Genomic DNA, 18,506 nt, shown 5'->3' on the forward strand with positions numbered 1-18,506 from the left:
CCCATTCAGAGCTGAGAGGAGTCCATCTGTAAAGCCTGGCGTGTGGCGTGGCTGGTGGCAGAACTGCCGAGGACAGGAGGGATCGTGGGCAGCAAGCCAGTCCCCAACTGGTTCTACATCACACAGCCTCTTGTTCCCGCCAAAATGCTGCACCACGTCAGCCCCTTATGTCGGGATCCAGGACAGCTGCAGACCCATGGTGCCCTCCTGGAGCCCCTGGTGCATCCTGAGACAGGGATTACATCTGGCACCTTCACACATGCCCTGAGCATTCTCTTTGACATGGTAATACAATAATCACGACAGGACTTGCCACAGTGTCACAGCTAAACGTCACCTGCAAGGCTTGGGGCACATGGCACACTAAGATGCAGAAAGCCTGAAGGACCCACAGGGAGTGCTGGCAAGAGCGCCTGCTCTGGAGCCCCTCAGACAGTTCAACTGCCCCTGTACGCTGGTCAGTGCCCCAGCCAGGGGCCACAGAGTTGGTGCCAACCCTCAAGCAGAGTGCCACACCCTGCCTGAGCACAAAGCCCCAAGCCAGCCATTCTGTCTTCTTTGAAATAAGTTTCACTGGTTTCCTGACTTGAGACAAAGCCAGGGTTCAGCCAATATCACCCTGAAGCACAGGGACAGTGCAGGGGGACACATTCCTACTTGGGAGCACACAACCACTGCTATAGGCCTAGGAAAGGCACCCATGTGAGTCCTGCTTCTGCTGGGCGGTGGCACTGGGGCTTCCAGGATGCAGGTGAGGGACATCTCCCCAGCCCTTCCTTGTCCCCTCCCTCCACCCTCTTCTCCTCAGGTTGGCAGGGGCCCCCCTCAAGGCTGTGCTGCTCTCAGAGTTTGGCTGGGTCAGGCTGCCAGGTGTGGTGGCGGCCATCCTGGCCCACTGAGCCCCACAGCCCACCCTGACACAGCACCTGGCCACCAGGACAGGGACAGTGGAAGGAGGCAGCCTCTCCTGCTCCTGGGCAGGAGGCCCCCTGCTGTGGTCCCTCCAGGGGACACGTCCAGGGCTCTGCCTGGCTGCAGGCCCTGGTCTTGCTCAGAGGCTGTGCCTGGGCCCTGCCTGTGTGCCACACAGGTGCCGCCACCTGCAGGTGCCCAGCCCTGTCGGTTACAGAGCAGGAGTGCCATAGCTGGTTGCTAAAAAATCCAGGAAAATCACAGATCTTCACCCAAAATGACCTGAAAACACGGAGCTGTCACTCGAGGATCACCATGGGGGGCAGTCTTATAATCCTACAGTGCCTAGGCTTTTCTACCTCCCTCTTCTATAGAGCCTCTGCTATGGGCTGACCTTCCTCTTGACTCGCCAGCCCAGTGCTGAGAATAGTTCGCTCTGAATTCTTACCACCTGCTTTGAGGACAGCCATTGGCCCTTTTCCTGGAAGGGAAACAAGGCTCAAAAGTTAAAATAATGCACCTAAGCCAAAGACCCAGGTAGAGCTCTGAAGGAACCTGGCCAAGCTCTTGCTGCCCTTCAGCCTGAGTGTCAGGTTTGGCTGCTCCAAGGCCAGATGGCCCACCCACAGAAAGACCCGTGCATTTGAAACACCAGGTTTGCTTTAATTTTATTTAGCAATTAATGAAGAAATACACAAGAGATGGAGGAGAACCCCAAATGGCTTTCCTAGGAAACAAGACTTCGTGCTGCAGGAGACAGAACCCTGGACAGGTCTTTCACTTTCAGCACCTGCGGTGAACAGGCAGTGAGCTTGCTGTCCACATGGCAACACAAGGACAAACTTTAGTGGAGCAAATTCCAGTGACTACTAGCACCTTTGCTTGGTTCCTGCTTTACCAGACCATGCACGGCTGAGGAGGAATGAACAGAAAGCCCTGAGCATGAGCAGGCTGTGAGGGGCTGTGGTCAGCACACGGCCACCCTGACCTGCTGAACCTTGTGGGAAGCAGCTGTCAGCCTTCCTGACCGCAAGGTCCAGAAGCCTTGAGGCATGGCCGTTCACAGCAGGCCACTGGGCGCCTCCTGAGGGCAGTAGTGCAGGAAGCAGCCCCACCTCACTTCTCGCTGCTCTGCACCCACGTCACGATATCCGGTAGAAGGAGGTTTCTGTTTTCCTTGGTGACCTGTGGGACAGGCAAAGAGCAGGCTTCAGAGCTCCCTCCTTCCCTCTGCCCTGAGAGGAAACACGGACAAGGAGAGCCAGGAAGTCTGGGAGGGAGCCAAAGCCAGCTCGCCAGGGACGCTCTGGGATGGGACAGGTGTCTCAGTCCCACCGTCAGCTCTGCAGAGACAGCTCAAGAAGTGCCAGGAGCCAGGCACAGTGGTGCACATCTGTGACCCTGAGCGGAGGCGGGAGGATCCAAGTTCAAGGCCAGACTCAGCAACTTAGTGAGACCCTGTCCCAAAAGAAAAATTTAAAAGGGGCGGGGCTGAGGCCCAGTGGTTAAGCATCCTGGGTTCAATCCCTGGGAGGGCAGGCGGGACAGTCACACTGCCACAGAAGGAGCCACCAGAGACCCAGGGGCACCCAGAACCCTGAATGTGCTCCCAAGTCAGAACTACCTGGCCCCCCAGGGACTTGGCGGACCTGAGTGTTGCAAGAGGAGGGGCCGAGCCAGAGAAGTGACAGGAAAAGGCATGAGTCTTCCATCAAACACAAACAGGTCAATCAAGACAGCCAGAGCCTGTTCCAGCCCCACCTGCCCTGCTGCTGCATGTCTCCCTCACAGCCAGACTCGGCCCTCACCACCTTCACCGCCAGACTCCGGCCCTCACTGCCAGACTCAAGCAGAACTAGAGAACGCAGAGGGCTCAGGAGGGCAAAGCTGACTCCTCCTGTCACTGTGCCCCCCAAGGCCCACATGGACACCCACTCCACACACAAAGGCAAGAACATCTCAGAAAGGACCCTAACATCGTGGAATTCACAGACCAGGAGACGGGTAATGTGAATGGGGGCAGGGGTGACCAAGAAGGGGCCAGGGAGGCACAGGACTTGGAGGGGTAGCCCAGGGCTTCCATAGCTGGGTGCACCTGGGCATGGAGGGACCTGAGCAGAGACACACCTGGTATGAGGAAGGGGTACACTGAAGGCCTGCAGAGGCCAGTGTGGGCAGGCCTGAGAGGAGCAGTGGGCCCCAGCAGGCCAGCTCTGGTTTGACTGTCCACCAAGGTCCATGTCTGAGAAACTAATCCCTCTGCACAATGGCATTTAGGGCTGGGGTCTTTGGGAGATGATTCGGATTGGATGAGGGCACCAGGTGGGGTCCCAGGACCTCATCAGTGGCTCTGTGAGAAGGGGAAGCCCCAGATGGCACTACGCTTCTCTCCACATGCAGAAGAGAGGTGGTCATAAGTGTTGACCTGTGTCTCCCAGAGAAGGCAATGGTGCCTGGGTTTTCCAGGTGGACCTCCTACCTGATTTCTCTGTGTGGTGGTGGTGGGGTTTCAGAGACATAATTCATACATCATAAAACTCACCTCCAGAGTAGAATTCAGTGTTTAGCACATTCAGAGTCCACAATCCTCATGCTATCTAAGATTAGAACATATCATCACCCCACACAGAAACCCCATCCTGTTACCCTCGCCCACCCTCCCTGGCCACTTCTACCCCGTCTGGTAACTCTGCCTTTGCTGGACACTATGTGAGCAGGACCACAGGTGTGGGACTCTGGCCACGGCCCATCTGGTACATTATTTGCCAGCCTCTTCTCCCCTCTGTGCTTGTCTTCCATTCTGGCTGGAGGCTCTGAAGCAAAAGGCTGACCATCTGGGTGTAGTCCAACTTACCTATTTTTCCTTTGTCATTTAAGTTTTCGGTGTTCTTTCAAACAAGGCTTTGCCTAGCTGCTGTTCACAAAGACTGAGTCCTATATTTTCTCCCAAGAGTTCTATAGATTCACCTCTTATATTTAAATCTATGACCTATTTTGAGTTCATTTTGTGCCCAGTGTGAAGCAAGGGCCCAACTCCATTCTTTTGCATGTGGTTATCCAGTATTCCGGCTCCGTTTGTGGAAAACACTGCTCTTTCCCCATTGCACTACCCAAGCTCCCTCACAGAAATCAACTGATCACAGACTAAGAGTCTGTTTTTGAACTTTCCACTTTCTTCCGAAGGTTTCCATGTCTACCCTGCACTAGTGCCACAGTTTCAACTACTCTGAGTGAAACTTAAAATCAGCAAGTGTGAGTCCTCCAACATTGTTCTTTTTGCAGATTAATCAGCTGGGCCCCTTGTATTTTCATGTGCATTTCAGGATTGGCCTCTCAATTTCTGTACAAAGACCTGACCACCACTGACTTCTGATCTCACTGTATCCAGCATCTGGCGGATGAGCTCCAGCCTTGGCTCTGCATCCAGAGAGCAGGTGTGTGGTACAGAATTCCCAGTAAAAAGAAAACAATTTATGTCCTATTTTTGTTTAACATACACACAGGAAGAAGAGCATGAGGTCTAAAAACTTCCATATTAGAAGTTGGGACCTAGCATCTAGTACGCTTGTGATCCTGCAACCCCAAAGTGACAACTGAAAGAATAAAAATGGCTTTGTGAAAGAACCAAGTTTAAAGGGCTCTGGATTCTGACCATGAAAGTAGATTTGGGTTAAATTAACACTTTTATAAAGCAGAAAAATCAAATAACTTCTAAGCATCTGAGTTCCTGTGGCCAAACCACGTGCCTTTATCTCCAGGAACGGAGGCAGCAGAGTTGCAGGATCATGCCAGTGCTCAGACTCTGGAATCACGGAGGACAGTGGGCACGGTTGCTGCTGTAGGCTCTGGTGGATGCTGCCTCCCGCCTTGCATGCTGCTGGTGGGGCGAGTCTGCAGGCTGAGCCTCCACACACACTCCCAGCCTGCGGGTCTACTCTGCCCTGTTCATCAGGAAACTACAGAAAGTACACATCACCCTTTCCAGTCCCCTTGATCCAAAAGGCTTTCACCTTCTGCCTCTCCAGCATCAACACAGCCATTACCTGTTGTTTTCATAATTAGCCTCCATTAGCCAAATACTAAAATAAGTTTTAAAAATTTTTAAAAAGTTTTTAGTGGTTATATTTAGAGAGCAATAGGCTTTAGAAGCCATGAAAAAATTTGGCCAAAGTCCTGAAAGACCAGCATAACTTCAAGAAGGTCATGGTCAGTGCCCAAGCCTCGGCAGAGTTCCTACACCTCCAAGACCTTCCTGTGGCTGGAAGGTCTCCAGGCAGAACAAGCAGGACCAGGAACCCAGCGGCACACAGCAGGTCAGGGAAGCACCTGGGCTGACCGAGATGGTACTGCCAACATCAGCAGCTCAGCTTCTGTTGGAACAGGGGAGGACAGCATCCGGCAAGGCAGGAGCATGTCCAGGGCAGCAGGCAGCACACACAGCCTACAGGCCAGACAGCACCCCGGCTGCAGCCAGGGACTCGAGCCAGGCGAGGCGCCAGGCTCATGGCACCCGAGGCGCCCACTGCAGAGGATCTGAACCTTGCCAATGCTGTGATGCAGGCTGGAAGGCAGAACAAGTCGGTGACTTCTCTCACAGAGACCAATGGCAGCAATGCCAAAGTCCACTCCGAGCTTAAAAGTTAGTCACTGGAGACAAACTCTTGTCCCAGGTAACCACTAGCCTGATCCTCCCCCTGCCTAAGGCTGGTGCTCAAGCAGCACTTGTAGAGGCCTTCTGGTCCCTCCAGAGACCTGTCCACCCTGCCTGGCCTTCCCTTCTGCCCAGCCATGGCTGGACGCATCCCATAGCTGGATGTATCCCATGCACGCTTGCTTGGCATGTCCCCTCCATGCAGCAAGGCTGCTGTCCTCACTGGGGAGCCTGCAGGGGAGAGAGCAGCACCCACAAGCTCCCGAGGGCAGGTGGCAGGTCCACCACAGCTCTCCCGCCACACCTGCGGGGCAGTGGAGGCGACTGGAGCAGGGCTCTGCTTCCCTTCTGGAGACTGACTTTCTTCATCTACTTACACACTAGAGAATGTCCTCACTTCTGTCTCACCTGCCCCACGTGATCTGGAGAGCCTGGGACACGCAGCCATGGTGTGCAGTTCTGCCTCTGCGCAGAGTGTCCTCCCCAGGTTCCTGAGGGACCTTCACCTGGGCAGAGTCCTCTGGGTGCCCAGGTGCTGCTCCTAGCCTGGAGCAGAGCTGCACCTCCAGCCCCTGGCCTGACAGGGTTCTCTGCAGTTGCTGCTTCTGCCTGAGTCAGGGGCCGCTTTTCTCTCACTGCCCTCAGGACTCGTCTCAATGTCCAAGGCTTGGTGCTGAGGCTCTTGGCATGGACGCTTGGTCTATCCTGCTGAGGGTCACCAGACTTTCTGAATCTGTAGGTTTGTGTCCTTTAACAAACATGGGAGATCTGGGCGACTGCGCCTTACTGTCCCCAGGGCCCGCTCTGTGGGTAAACTGTTGCTCTGTCTTCAAATCCACCAGTTCTTTCTTCTGTCAACCCCAGAGGGGTGGGCCTGTGGATTAACTTCTTAATTTGGTTACTGTGTTTCATGGTTCTATAATATTCCTGGGATTCTCCTATCTTCTCTATTTTTGATAAGACTTTCACTCTCTCTGAGACTTTCTATTCCTCATTTGCTTCAAGGGCCTGTGATGGTCACTGAGACGGTGGCCAGACGCTAGGCTCAATCCTGCCCCATGACCCCAACACAGTGGCTGGAAGTTGGTATCTGCTGGCCGCCTCTTCTCCCCCAAGGCAAAGCACTCCCAGCAGCCATGTCTATCATGCCACAGTTTGGGTCCAGAGGTCCCCAGCCCATCTGCCTCCTCCCCATCTCTCAGGCTTTCTGCTTATCCTACAGATGTCATTGAGGCTCTAGGGCAGCGAGGAGAATGAGACATGATTTCCCCCACCCTGCCCCAAGTTTTTCTGAAGAGTAAAGTTGTTTGCCTGGCACTGATTCTGGGGGCATCTCCCTGCCACGCCATGCGCTCCAGCCCCTCCCACCTGTGTGTTCACCGAATGGGGGTGGGGGTGGGGGGGTGGGGGGCCTTCTCCCTTCTCTTCCCCACCCCTCCCCTCTGCTCAGATTCTTCCCTTCCATGCCTCTCCTGCCTCATGGTCCTTGTTCCTCACAGGTACCTGCTCCAGGGACACTGCAGGCAGAGGACATTCTCAGACACATTTTTAAATATCCACTGTGTCTTAGGATCGGAAAGGACCCAAGACCACATGTAAGTCAGCTGCTAAGGTCTGCTGACAAGGAACAACGTTCTGGTTCATAAGCCAGGACCACAAAGGGCCCCCCCGCGCTCTCGGAGCTGATGCTTCATGTACCCTCATTAGGAGCAGTGATGGCCCTGCCTGGAGGACGACCTCCTCCCTGGAGCAGGGGATGCAGCCTCATCTCAAGACACAGTACTCACTCTGCACATGGCCCTCAGCTCCCTCGACCCTCCTCAGGACTTTCAGGTCCCTGGTGCTAACACTACCAGCCTTCCAGCATGAACGTGCCATCTTGTGATCTTTTGGCACTCATTGCCTCTACCCCACAAACACTGTCATCACAAACCTCTACCACAGAGGCAGTGCGCAGAGGGGCAGGAGGGCAGCACTTGGCTCAGAAGCCACTGTCATGAGGACTCCAGCCTCCACTGAGATGTGTCCTCCTGGGACAGACCTCCCCTGAGTGCTGCTCACCACCAGGCCACCTGGCCATGCTGCTGGGCCTTCCTTCCCCACACAGGGCATCCGGCTCATGTACTTGGCCACCTGCACTTGGCCACAGCTCCCTAAGAAGAGACCCACCAAGACGTGGAACAATGCCATGCACACGGTAGGTGCTCAGTCAGCACCTGCCAAGGGAGTGCACATGCGAGAGGTGCACATGCCTCACTGGTTGGCTGTTGAAGGCTAATGGCTGTTTACCAGCCACAGGATGCTCGGTGGCAACATCACACCAGGGCCCACAGGCCAGGTGGTCTTGCCAATGTGAGGCAGGTGCTCACTCTGCTGTAGCCCCACTGAGAAGCTGGCATCTTTCACTCACCACCTGCACCTGGGAGGCTTTTATCCTGGGGTGGGAACAGCAAGCAGAGCTCACCAAGGACACTCGCAGGCACAGAGGAGGGCAGAAGGGGGCAGCAGGGCAGACGCAAGGGCAAGGGAGGGTGGGAGGGGGTGGTGGGGCAGACGCAGGGGCACAGGAGGGCAAGAGGGGGCCATGGGGACAGGACACTCCGTGACCCCCATGGTCTGTCAGCATGTAGAGGATGGTTTCATGACATTGCAGTAGGGGGGAGCGGCGAGGGTGCTGCCTCTGCTGATGGGTACTCACACTGAACACCTTCACGTCAGGCCTGCTCCGGATCTCCTCCACCAGGGCCAGTGGCTTTCCCTTGGGGATGGGGATGGTGCCCAGGATGACGGTCCCCGGCGAGGACAGTGTCTGGCGCACAGCCTGGATGAAAGGCTGGCTGAAGAGCTCCATCTTCCCGATCTCGTCAATGACACACACTCTGCGCCCAGGGCCACTGGAACCCACCTGGGGATGGAGAAACACACTGGACATCAGGCCACACCACTTGCAGGGCCCAAGGGCCACAGACTGTCCTTGCATGCAGACCTAGGACAAGGGCTCCCAGGAGCTTTCGGCATGGAGCACTTGGTTCTCCAAGTCCCGGCTTCCTGCAATATTTCTATTCCTCTGCGATGGTCCCAGGAGTGACCACACTTTATATTTATATGTACCCAGAAAACAGATGGCACCTAAATACCTCAGCTTTAAAAGAAACAAGACAGCAATGATTCTGGCCTCCTGACTTCGATTCTGAGTCTTCTCCGAGACATCTGGACAACCACTAGGCCCTTCCCCACTTGGGCCCAGCTGCAGCAGAAGCTGATCCACAATGCGCCAGTGTCCCTCTCAGGGCTGAGGTGGCTCAGGTGGAGGCCCCTCCTACATGTCCTAACCATTCACACACAGTCACCCAGCCCAACACACAGGTCCTCCAGACTGGGAGAGCTGTCCTGGGGCCAAAAAGGTCCTGCCAGCTGATAGGCGGCATGTAGTGTAAAGAGCCCCTCCTCGTGACAAGGGCCCCAAGTACCACTCTGGAGGCTTAGGCCTGTGAGGCCCGTGACAGATTAACAGGCCTGCTCTGGCCCTAGTTCCCTGGCAAATACAGACCCAACCGTGACAGGAGGCCTCCCAGGTATTGTTGCCCATTGCCCCAATTGTTCTAGGATGACCAGAACCTCCCCTCCATGGACACCCTCAGAGTGGGCACCAGGCATCCCTGGGCAGAGCATGCCATCAGGCCTCTGGCCACTGTGAGGCAGGTGTCCGCATTTCCTATAGGGGTACCCCACGGAGAGTACACGGAGGGGTCTGGAGTCCAACACAAGATGTCCCACTCCAAGGCCCCACCCACGCCTGTGCATCACACCCTGCATACACCTTCCTCCAGGAACAAGGAACTGTGTCCAAGAAATCCCTCTCACCATGAAGAAGCCGCTCTCCGAGGCGGGCAGCACTCCTGTGTCCAGGTGGACAGAGGCACAGGCACGAACCCCACATGTATGGGTGGGAGCAGCATGTGCATGGAGCTGCTCAGCCAGCGGCCTGCTGGGCTGCGGACCCGACGGCAGGTGCAGAGACTGCTGTCCTCACACCTGCAGCATTCACCACAACCGTTTTCAAAACAATTCACACACTAGTAAAAATGTTCATCGCTATTTGAACTTTGGAGAAGAATTTTGATCTCTGCTGCCTGCTGTTCTTCTCCTTAATGGAAGCTGCCTGTAGGGGAGTGAACAGACTCCCTGCTACAGGGAGTGGTGACGACCTGTGTCTCACTGGCAAGTGGCTGGGGGCAGTCCTGGCTCAGGGTTTAGCGCCCCAAGGCGCCACGCCTTGGTGGGACAGGCACTCCAAGGACAGCAGTTCAACCTGCTTGCCACTAGGGCTTGCAGAGGAGACCACTCTCAACAGAGCCCTGCGAACAGGGCACCAGGAAGATGCTAAGAGGGGAGAGGGAGGAACCGCACTGTGGCCACGGGAAGGAGGCTGTCTGGAAAACGACCATGTCCTCTCCATCAGCACGGCCTTCGCTATGCATAGTTCCTGTCACCCCAAGTGGCTTCCAGCGCAGTCTCAATTCCACAGTTCAGGACAGCTCTACCTCACAGAAGCTGTGCCACCCAGCAAGGCTTTGGGCACCTCCTCTGCAAAACAGGAACACCGTGGTAGCATTCTGAGGATTGAGCCTCCAGCCTGATGGAGTCTGCACTCAGTGACAGCCAACACCAACGTGCTGCCATCAGCACCCGGCAACACAGAAGGACCAACACATGAGAACGCACAGGCAATTTTTCAAAGAACAAAATTACAATTATAATTGTAATTAAAGTAGTATGGTATTGATACAAAAATGAAAGGATCAACAGAAGGTAACAGCTGACCCTGAAACATCATACACACTTGGGTTTTAAAATATGATTTATGAAGCATAATACACTAATTGGAAGTGAGTTGTTTAATAAATGGTTTTAGCAAGTAAGCTAAGAATCTGGAAGGAACCCAACTGTCTCCTTGTGTTACAGTCAAAATAAATCCAGACGGACTGACTGAAAGCAAAAGCACAGAAAAGAAGAAAAGTAAAGTAAAATTTTATGTTAATTTTGAATAGAACCAAGCTTTCCTTATGTTTAAAAAAAAAAATCCCCAAAGTAAATTGACAAACAGAAAAATAGAATCAATAAATATAAAAAGGTTATCTGCTTTACAAAAGGTTTCCTAAGCCAAAGAGGAAAAAATGGGAAGATAATGAAATAACAATTTAGACTAAAAAAAAAAAAAAACCAAACTAATTGAAAACCATTTAACCTCATCAGTACCTTAAAAATGGAAATCAAAACTAAGAAGTGTTTTCCAAGTGTAAATCAGTGTGCCCACAAAGTGCCTGAAACAAGCCTGTGCTCACACTGGCAGGGAGAGTGGCCCTGGGAGCGCAGGCTCCTCCCACCCACACTGCCTGTCAGGCTCCACAGAGGATAGCACAAGTGGGTGCAGAGCTCCCGAGGGGGGCTTGGTGGCAAGGCCACTCCCCCACAGGAACAAGGTGCCCATACAGAGGGGCCACAGCTACATGGAAGATGAAATCCTCACTCTGAGATAGCAGATCATCAAACTTCAGTTTTGAAGATTATTAAGTTATGAGATGTCTTCCAGGCCACTCAGACCATAGGAAAATCAAACCACGCCCATAAAATGACAGAGGCTGCTCCCCAATTCTGATCAACTGAACAGACACACCGGGCAGAGCCGGGCAGAAGCACAGCAGGCCCACAGCGGCTGTGCCAGTGACAAGGCCTGAGCTACTCATATTTTCTTTCTTCTTTTTAAATATTGTACAACATTTCTTTTACCATGTGCAGAAAAAATTTCAATATTTAGGAAAATAATAAGTGACAGCCTCAGTCAAGGAGAGGTGTCAGCCCTGGGGTGAGCCATCAACACAGTCGGGCCTGAGGGGCTTCCTAAAGGTCTAGATCCTTTCCCACAGACACCTGCCCTCCTCCCTTCCCCTGCTCTGCTCTATCTCCGCTCTGTCTGCAGAGACTGGCAGACACCCACGCTAAGGCAGCAACCTGAGCCTCCTAGCCTCCCCTACCCCAAGCTGCTGCCAGCTCCCAGCCCATCCTGCTTCCCTGGGGACGAATGGGCAAGCCACGCTGGTCCAAACCGAGAATTTGTCAGAGTATTTTTAAAAGAACTCAACCAGCCTTTCACCCTAGTGAAGCTCTTACACATTGTAAGGCACTTTGTCAGAGCCTATCCTAGGACCTGGCGCCCCAAGCTCAACACTGCAGCCCTGGTTGGAGGGCCTCACCTGCCCCACTGGGGTTTCCAAAGCTTCCGGCCCACCTGGTCACCACCTGCCAACAGCAAAACCCATCTGCCCCTATTTTTGTTGCCTAATCTTTTTGTTTTTATAAAAGCTAAACTACTGGTTCCTTCTCCTTTCTTCATTACAATAATGTGGGGGACGGAGGGGAGAAATATTTTAGCTCTAGAAAACAAATCCAGGCCCTAACTGGGCAGGGATGCCCAGTGGAGGGCTGCTCCCACCTGGCACCTGAAGGTCTGGGCTGCTGGTCAGCACAGAACTTGTCTGTTTCCTAATTAAGAAGACAGATGCAGGTTCTTGATGTGGTCAGTACGGGGACACTTATGTAACCCTGCAGCCAGACATGAGGCACGCGCCCTCTCTCCCAGAACTCTGCCTGCCGACGGGAAGTAAAAATCAATTCAGTGTATTGATTTGATGCTCAGAGCCAGGCTCTTCACTGGGAATTTCATTAGACGCATTTCACTTGCTGTTTGGACACTTAGACAGAGGTATTTTAAGGAAAAATACCACATTCTCTACTGTTCCCAGGGATCAGAACAGGGAAGGTTCAAAGCAGAACAAGGAGGGGGAGGTGAGCACAGCTGAGGAGGCCAAGGAGACTGAACCCCTTTGCTGTGGCCCCCCAACCAGGGCACAAGACCCTGCCCACTTGAGGCACCCTGGGCAGGCTGGATATCAACTCTAGCAGTCTTGACAACCACCAAAGTCTCCCCCGCACTGCTCAACTGCACTCTGGGGATGAGGGGCAGAAGGGCCCAAGCTAGGAGGAAGGAGTGCCAGCTATAAAGATGGTGAGTGCTGGGAGCCTAAGACGGGCACGGCCCTGACATCTGTGGGCAACAAGGAAGTCGATTCCAGTCCTGGTGCAGTAGAAAGCCCTGGAAGGTTTATAACAGGTTCTTGAGACAAGTTCATACCACTCCATTTCACAAAAGTAAGTCTAAGATCCGCAGCAAGGCCCCTAGCCTGTACCTCGGCCCCACCCTCACCAATCCTACTTCCTCCTCCTCCTCTTCCTCCTCCTCCTCCTCCTGCCACCTAGAAGATTCTCCCTGGACCACCCCTCCCCAGTCATCCCAATAGTCTCTCCTCTTGGCTTCCTCTTGGTGGATATCAGCTCCTAGGGACCCCTTCCTGGCCCCCCGGCCCTGCCCACCCCTCGATGCTCTCACAGCGATGCAGCAGGGGTCCCAGCCTCACTCACATCCACAGCCTGCTAGGCTAAGTCTCCAGAGGTGAGCTTATGTATGTTTTGTTCATGACCCTGAACTTGATTCAGGACTTGATAATATGTGACAAATAAATGCAAAAACAGATAATAGTCAACAAAACCAAAAGCTGGTTCTTTGAAAAGATCCTCTAAGTTGAAAAACCTTTAACTAGACTAATTAGGGAAAAAACAGGAGAAGCGCTATAAATAAAGAAGGAATGAAAGAAATTTCAACACAACTAAGTTTACAAAATAAAATAAATTTGTAACTTAGATGAAATGAACAAATTATCAAAAGGCACAAATTACCACAATGAACCCAGTAAGAAATAAAAAAAAACAGCAGATGTATAACAAATAGAGATTAAACTCATAATTAAAAAGCTTCTCATGAAAAGCTTTTTAGGCCTGTGTGGCTTCCATGCATTCAAAGAAAAATGAATACCAACCATTCACAAAGTCTTCCAAAAATCAGAGGAGGGAGACCAGCATTGTCCTAAGATCAAAGCCAAAGATGCCAAGAAAATAAAGTGACAATACAGGCCTCTGAACACAGATGCAGACCCCTCAGTCCCAGCAATGAACAGTAACAGAGAAAGGGCTCCATACTCAGGGAAGCAGGGCAGTCCAATCTTTGTGGTGTGGGTAGCTGAACTTGAGAGCCCTCCTGGTCACCCTAGTGGAGTACCTGTATATGCCAATCAAGAGGCAAGGCCTTCGTGTGCATCCCAGGGTATCTCACGCTGCATTTCCTTAGCTCAACTGTTTAGACAGTTTAAATCATAAACTGCACAACTGTCCTCCCTGAAGGAGCAAATGTTATTCTGCTCCCCTGGAGCCTCCGTGACGCAGAGCACAGGCAGGCTCAGGAGGCAGAAACACATACTCACGTTCCTCAAGACAGGAAGTGCCAACTGCTCAAAAGAAGTCACGTCCACCACGTACTGCCCAACCCGGCACTCGCGCTTTCCAGGCACAGGGTCTGGACTGAAAGAAAAGACACTGCTTTGAGGAGGGGTCTGGTGTGGATTCTGGTGCTTGGCAGCCCACTGCAGCACTGGCCTTCTGCACATCCACCCCGACCTCAGCAACCACCTAGTGAAGAGGCTGCTCTGAGCACTGGTCCCGCTGACTCCTCTCCTGAGAACTGCATCACACTGCCTGTCTGCATCCCACCAGGGCCTTGCAGCGTGACCACAGCCCTGCAGCCCCAGTGCCCAAGCTGTCTGGCCAGACACAGGGCCATGAGTTACCACGGGAAAAAAGCACAGGACTCTGGCCCACATTCCAAATGAAAGGTGGTGCCTTCTGTGCTTATTGTTCCCACAGTGGTCTCCATTTCCTTTTTCTGGCACATCTCTCAAGCCCTAGATACTTCAAGATAGAGGAGGTCATCGGGCTCAGCCCCAAGCTCAGGGAGACACGGACTCTGAACCCTTGGGAAAGGGAGGCAGAGTGGCATCCAAGAACCCCACAGGGCACTTTTGGAGAATTTAGCTCTGGTGGAGTCAGAATATAAAAGCTCTGAACTTGGATAGAAGGGCAGCTTAAGGATAAAACCCACAGAAATGAAGCATCAATACCCAACTCTGGATAGAGGCCCCCGCGTGCCAGACAAAGTGACAACGTCAAATCCTGTCCTTCTCCCTCCCTGCCTGACTTCTTCTGTGTAAAATCCATCCACAGGCACCCCAGAGGACTTCAAAACCTCACTGGCTTTCTGGATCAAGGTTGTTTTTCCAACCCCTGAAAAACACAAAGAAGAGGTCTATCAGGAGGTGCTCCCTGTATGTAGCACACAACACGTGCCACTCCAGAAGGGCAACAAAGGGAGGCAGAGAAGTAGGCTGCACTCAGATTTATGAATATGAATCTCACTCTGATCTTGATTGCTCCAGGTGTTACAAACGTTTCAATGCTAGCAGAAACAAACACAGTGAAAACATGAATGGCATCCTGAAGTTTATTCAGGTTCTGAAACATCCTCAGCTTTGTCTCATATGCAACCCCAGCATGTACAGACTGTTTCCAAGATGCTACCAAGACGAGTTTGCATCCAGAATTGAGCTTTGTTTCCTCCCAGGTTCACCCTCCTCACTTTTCCACCTGGGAAACAACAGGGGCCATGCTTAGGTCAGAGGCTGGGTGCTGGAGACCAGGCCAATGCTTACTGGTGGGAAAATCCCTTTATTCCAGTCTCCTAAAATGCATCTCTTAAATCCCAGATCTCCTAAATCCCCCCTCACACACACCGCCTAGTAAAGCTCCAGAGTCTGCACCATGCAATGAAAAGCTCTAAAGCTCTGAAGCTCTGAAGAGGCCCTATCCATATTAAAGGCCCTGCAGAGTCCTGGGCCTGACCGACAGGAGCATCCTGATGGGGGAGATGAAATGTTGCAGGTAAGATCCAGGCTTATCTGCAGTGCCGCAGTCCCTAGCCATTTACTACCAGCCTCTGCGCCTGACCCACCATAACCTCCTGTGTCTTTACTCTGAGCTGACCTCGGCTTCCACCCACGCGGCAGCTAAGAAGGCCACTTCTGCGGCCTATGGAAGCCCCGCCTACTGCAGCGTACTTGGAGCGTGCACTGACTCATGAGATTCTTTCGTCCTGTAACCACGAGTTTGCACGACCTGTCCACGGTGCCTTTCGCCCAGGGTAACTGAATCCGCGTTCCCGGCCTGGGTCACTCATTGGCTCAGAAGGGCCATCTTTTCATTTCCCTTGGGCAAGAGCGGTTTTTTGCGTGGACGTGACCTTTGCTACTTGGGGCTAAGTGAATGACACCAGGTGACGACCTCCGCCCCAGGACCACACTGATTCGCGGCCACCGGTCTCGCACTGGCGCCCCGCCACCTCCGGGCCTCAGCCGCCTCCACCTGCGCCGGGGCCCGGCCTCCTCCCCCGGCGCGGAGGTCCTGCGGGGCCGGGGCCGCTGCAGCGCGAGCTCGGAACTCTGGGGGGCCCCAGCCCGCTGCCCCGCGCTCACCTGGCGGCCCGGTGAGGAACACGTGGCGCGCCATGCTGGCTAGCAGACCTCGCCGCCACCGCGTCCGGGTCGGGTCAGCCCCGCTCCGCCCCGCCCCGCCCCCGAGCAGCAGGCCCCGCCCCGCGCCCGCGCATGCTCCGACCAGGCCTGGGCGAGCTGCGGGAGCTGCGCACCTCTGAGCCGCCGGGGCCGGGGGGCGGGGCGAGCTCTCGCGTGGCCCTGGGTTCGGGGCTTGCGGGCGGTGTCAGCTACTGAGCCTTTGCTTCGCCCAGCATCCCGAGTTCTGCCGTGGAGCCGCCCCTCTGCTGCAGACCCCCCAGGCTGCGGCTTGCCCCTCTGCTTCTGGGCAGGCTTCGGAAAGGAGCAGGCCTGGCTACATGCAGCCCGTGAGTGCAGTGTTCGTGACCACGCGGCGTCCCAGAGCCGCCCCGGCAGCTGTGAGCTTACCCTGAGGCCTGACCGCCACCTTCAAGATGAGGAGTGTCAAGACAAGGTTACACAGACCTAAAGAGCTACTTGGCTTTTATTGGAGTCTGAAAATAAAATGTGCATTGGCGATGAGCAGAGCAGAGGAGGTTGGCAGTTACATGCAGAAAGGAGCTTAACAAACGGCTACTCTCTTTATGTGGTTAAAACAGAAGAAGCTTCCTTACTGTGCTGGTTCAGGTGGGCTGGAATCTTCTGTTGCTTTAGGAAAACTGGCCTCCTTGGAAGTTCAGTTTGATAACCAGGTACTTGCACAAGTGACTCCATTCCAGCTTGGTCTGGTCTGCAGGGGCCCAGTGCAGGAGCTCAGTAAACATATCTATCAGGGGTCACTGGGCTTAGGTGAGTCCTCAGCACACTTGCCCTTTTTCAGGAAGTTCCTAAAGTCCACTGAGTGTGAGCCACTGGCTCAGGTGAATATCCCATCTGCAGCCACACATGGAAGCCAGTCTCCCCTGCATACCCCTGCCCCCCAATCTGAAGGATCTACTCCCTGCCTCACTTAATCACTTCACATTTCCACCCATCAAAATGAAATGGCAATGGCCTTGGGCCAGATTTACCTGTAAACTCCTTCAGTCTAATGTGTGGTTTGACTTGTGATCAATCATTTTCCATCCTGGCCGAGAAAGCAATTTCAGTGAGTGCTCAGCTTAATTGGGTTGTGCCCACACAACAGACCTCCTGGATTCCAGTTAGCCTATAATATGTGGCAGTCATGTGGCCTCAGTTTCTTGCTTAAAAAGAAACAAAACAAAATTTAAAAATGAGTCAGATTTATAAGATATAGCTATCACCACCATTTCTGCAACATTTATAACAGTATATTATTATAACAGTATATCACTTATCCCCACGGGTAATGTAATGTAGGGCCTTTCACATCTTGTACCTACATGAAAATTTGAGTCAATGAACAGGATATAGGAAAATAAACCCATAGAATGATCTTCCAAAAGGAAGAAAGAAAGGGAAAGGAAACATATATGCAGACAAATGTATCTCTTGTTTTAAAACAGTAATTCTAAATGTTGGTTAGGTAACATTTTTCATTGCTGACAGGCAATCTGGAAGAGGCTCACCAGAAGCATCTTGTGATGCTCTGTATGGGATTCTGGCACGAATGTAGGTAGCTCAAGGATGTATAGAATCAAGATCTAGAGATTCAGTGTCTCAGGAAAGAGAAAGAAAACTCTTCCTTAAACAGATGTTCTTTATCCATTAAAAACTACTTCTTTTGGGGGGATTTCAGAAATGTTTTAACTCCATGATAATTGATTGAACACTGACTTGTACAGTTTTCTTCTATGTGTTGTGTTTTACAACGGTAGCACAGGTTAAATAACCATGTCTTCTAGAGATTAACAAGAGGGGACAAAGTGATTAGCAACAAAATACCATCCTGAATGAATGGCATTTTCCTTTGTCATCTAATCAAGATTCTGTGGACTGACTCTGTCCCCCAAATGCATACTGAAATCCTACCCAGTATGAAGAATCATGAGGTAGGTAGGTCACAGGGTGGAGCCATCATGAATGGGATCTGTGCTCTTGCAAACAGGTGGAAGAGAGCTCTGCTTACTGTGCTCCCTGCCAGATAAGCACACAAGATGATCAACACTGGCAAACCAAGAGAGACCTTCACCAAAAACCTGAGGATGTCTGCTCCTTGCTCTTGGGATTCCTGCCTTCAGAATTGTGAGAAATATATGTTTTCTATTTAAGCCACCCAGTCTCTGGTATTATGTTACAGTAAACTGAGCTAGTGATACTGGTCCTTTAGAGATCAGGAATAGGTCCTTATTCCCCAGAAGTTTAAATACCCAAGAAATGGTGAGTCTATCATAGAAAGCAAGTTTTATTTAAGAAAGAGACAGAGACAGACTTCTCTGAAGAGAAGGGGCCCCAGAGCTGGTATCCATAGGAAGGGGTGCATCTTACTCTTTTATAGACCTCAGAACCCCTCTTTTTGATTATTGTCT

The 18,506-nt window shown here is 52.5% G+C and overlaps 1 protein-coding gene across 2 annotated transcripts; it reads right to left on the reverse strand.

Annotated features, from left to right (window-relative positions):
• Positions 1-1,567: 1,567 nt before the first annotated feature.
• Positions 1,568-16,145, reverse strand: Ntpcr (nucleoside-triphosphatase, cancer-related). Of its 2 annotated transcripts, none has more exons than XM_026413314.2 (5): positions 16,039-16,145; positions 14,632-14,794; positions 13,939-14,035; positions 8,262-8,468; positions 1,568-2,097 (listed from the first exon to the last, which is right to left on the reverse strand). In XM_026413314.2, exons 1-5 carry the CDS (start codon positions 16,070-16,072, stop codon positions 2,029-2,031), a joined length of 570 nt encoding a protein of 189 aa, XP_026269099.2. In that variant the 5' UTR covers positions 16,073-16,145; the 3' UTR covers positions 1,568-2,028. The 2 variants fall into 2 exon arrangements, with proteins under 2 accessions (XP_026269099.2, XP_077658823.1); XM_077802697.1 differs by having other exon boundaries at positions 14,637-14,794; positions 16,039-16,130.
• Between the last annotated feature and the right edge of the window lie 2,361 nt (positions 16,146-18,506).

The sequence above is a fragment of the Urocitellus parryii genome, chromosome 9, assembly GCF_045843805.1.
Source record: "Urocitellus parryii isolate mUroPar1 chromosome 9, mUroPar1.hap1, whole genome shotgun sequence".
Lineage (NCBI taxonomy): Eukaryota > Metazoa > Chordata > Mammalia > Rodentia > Sciuridae > Urocitellus > Urocitellus parryii.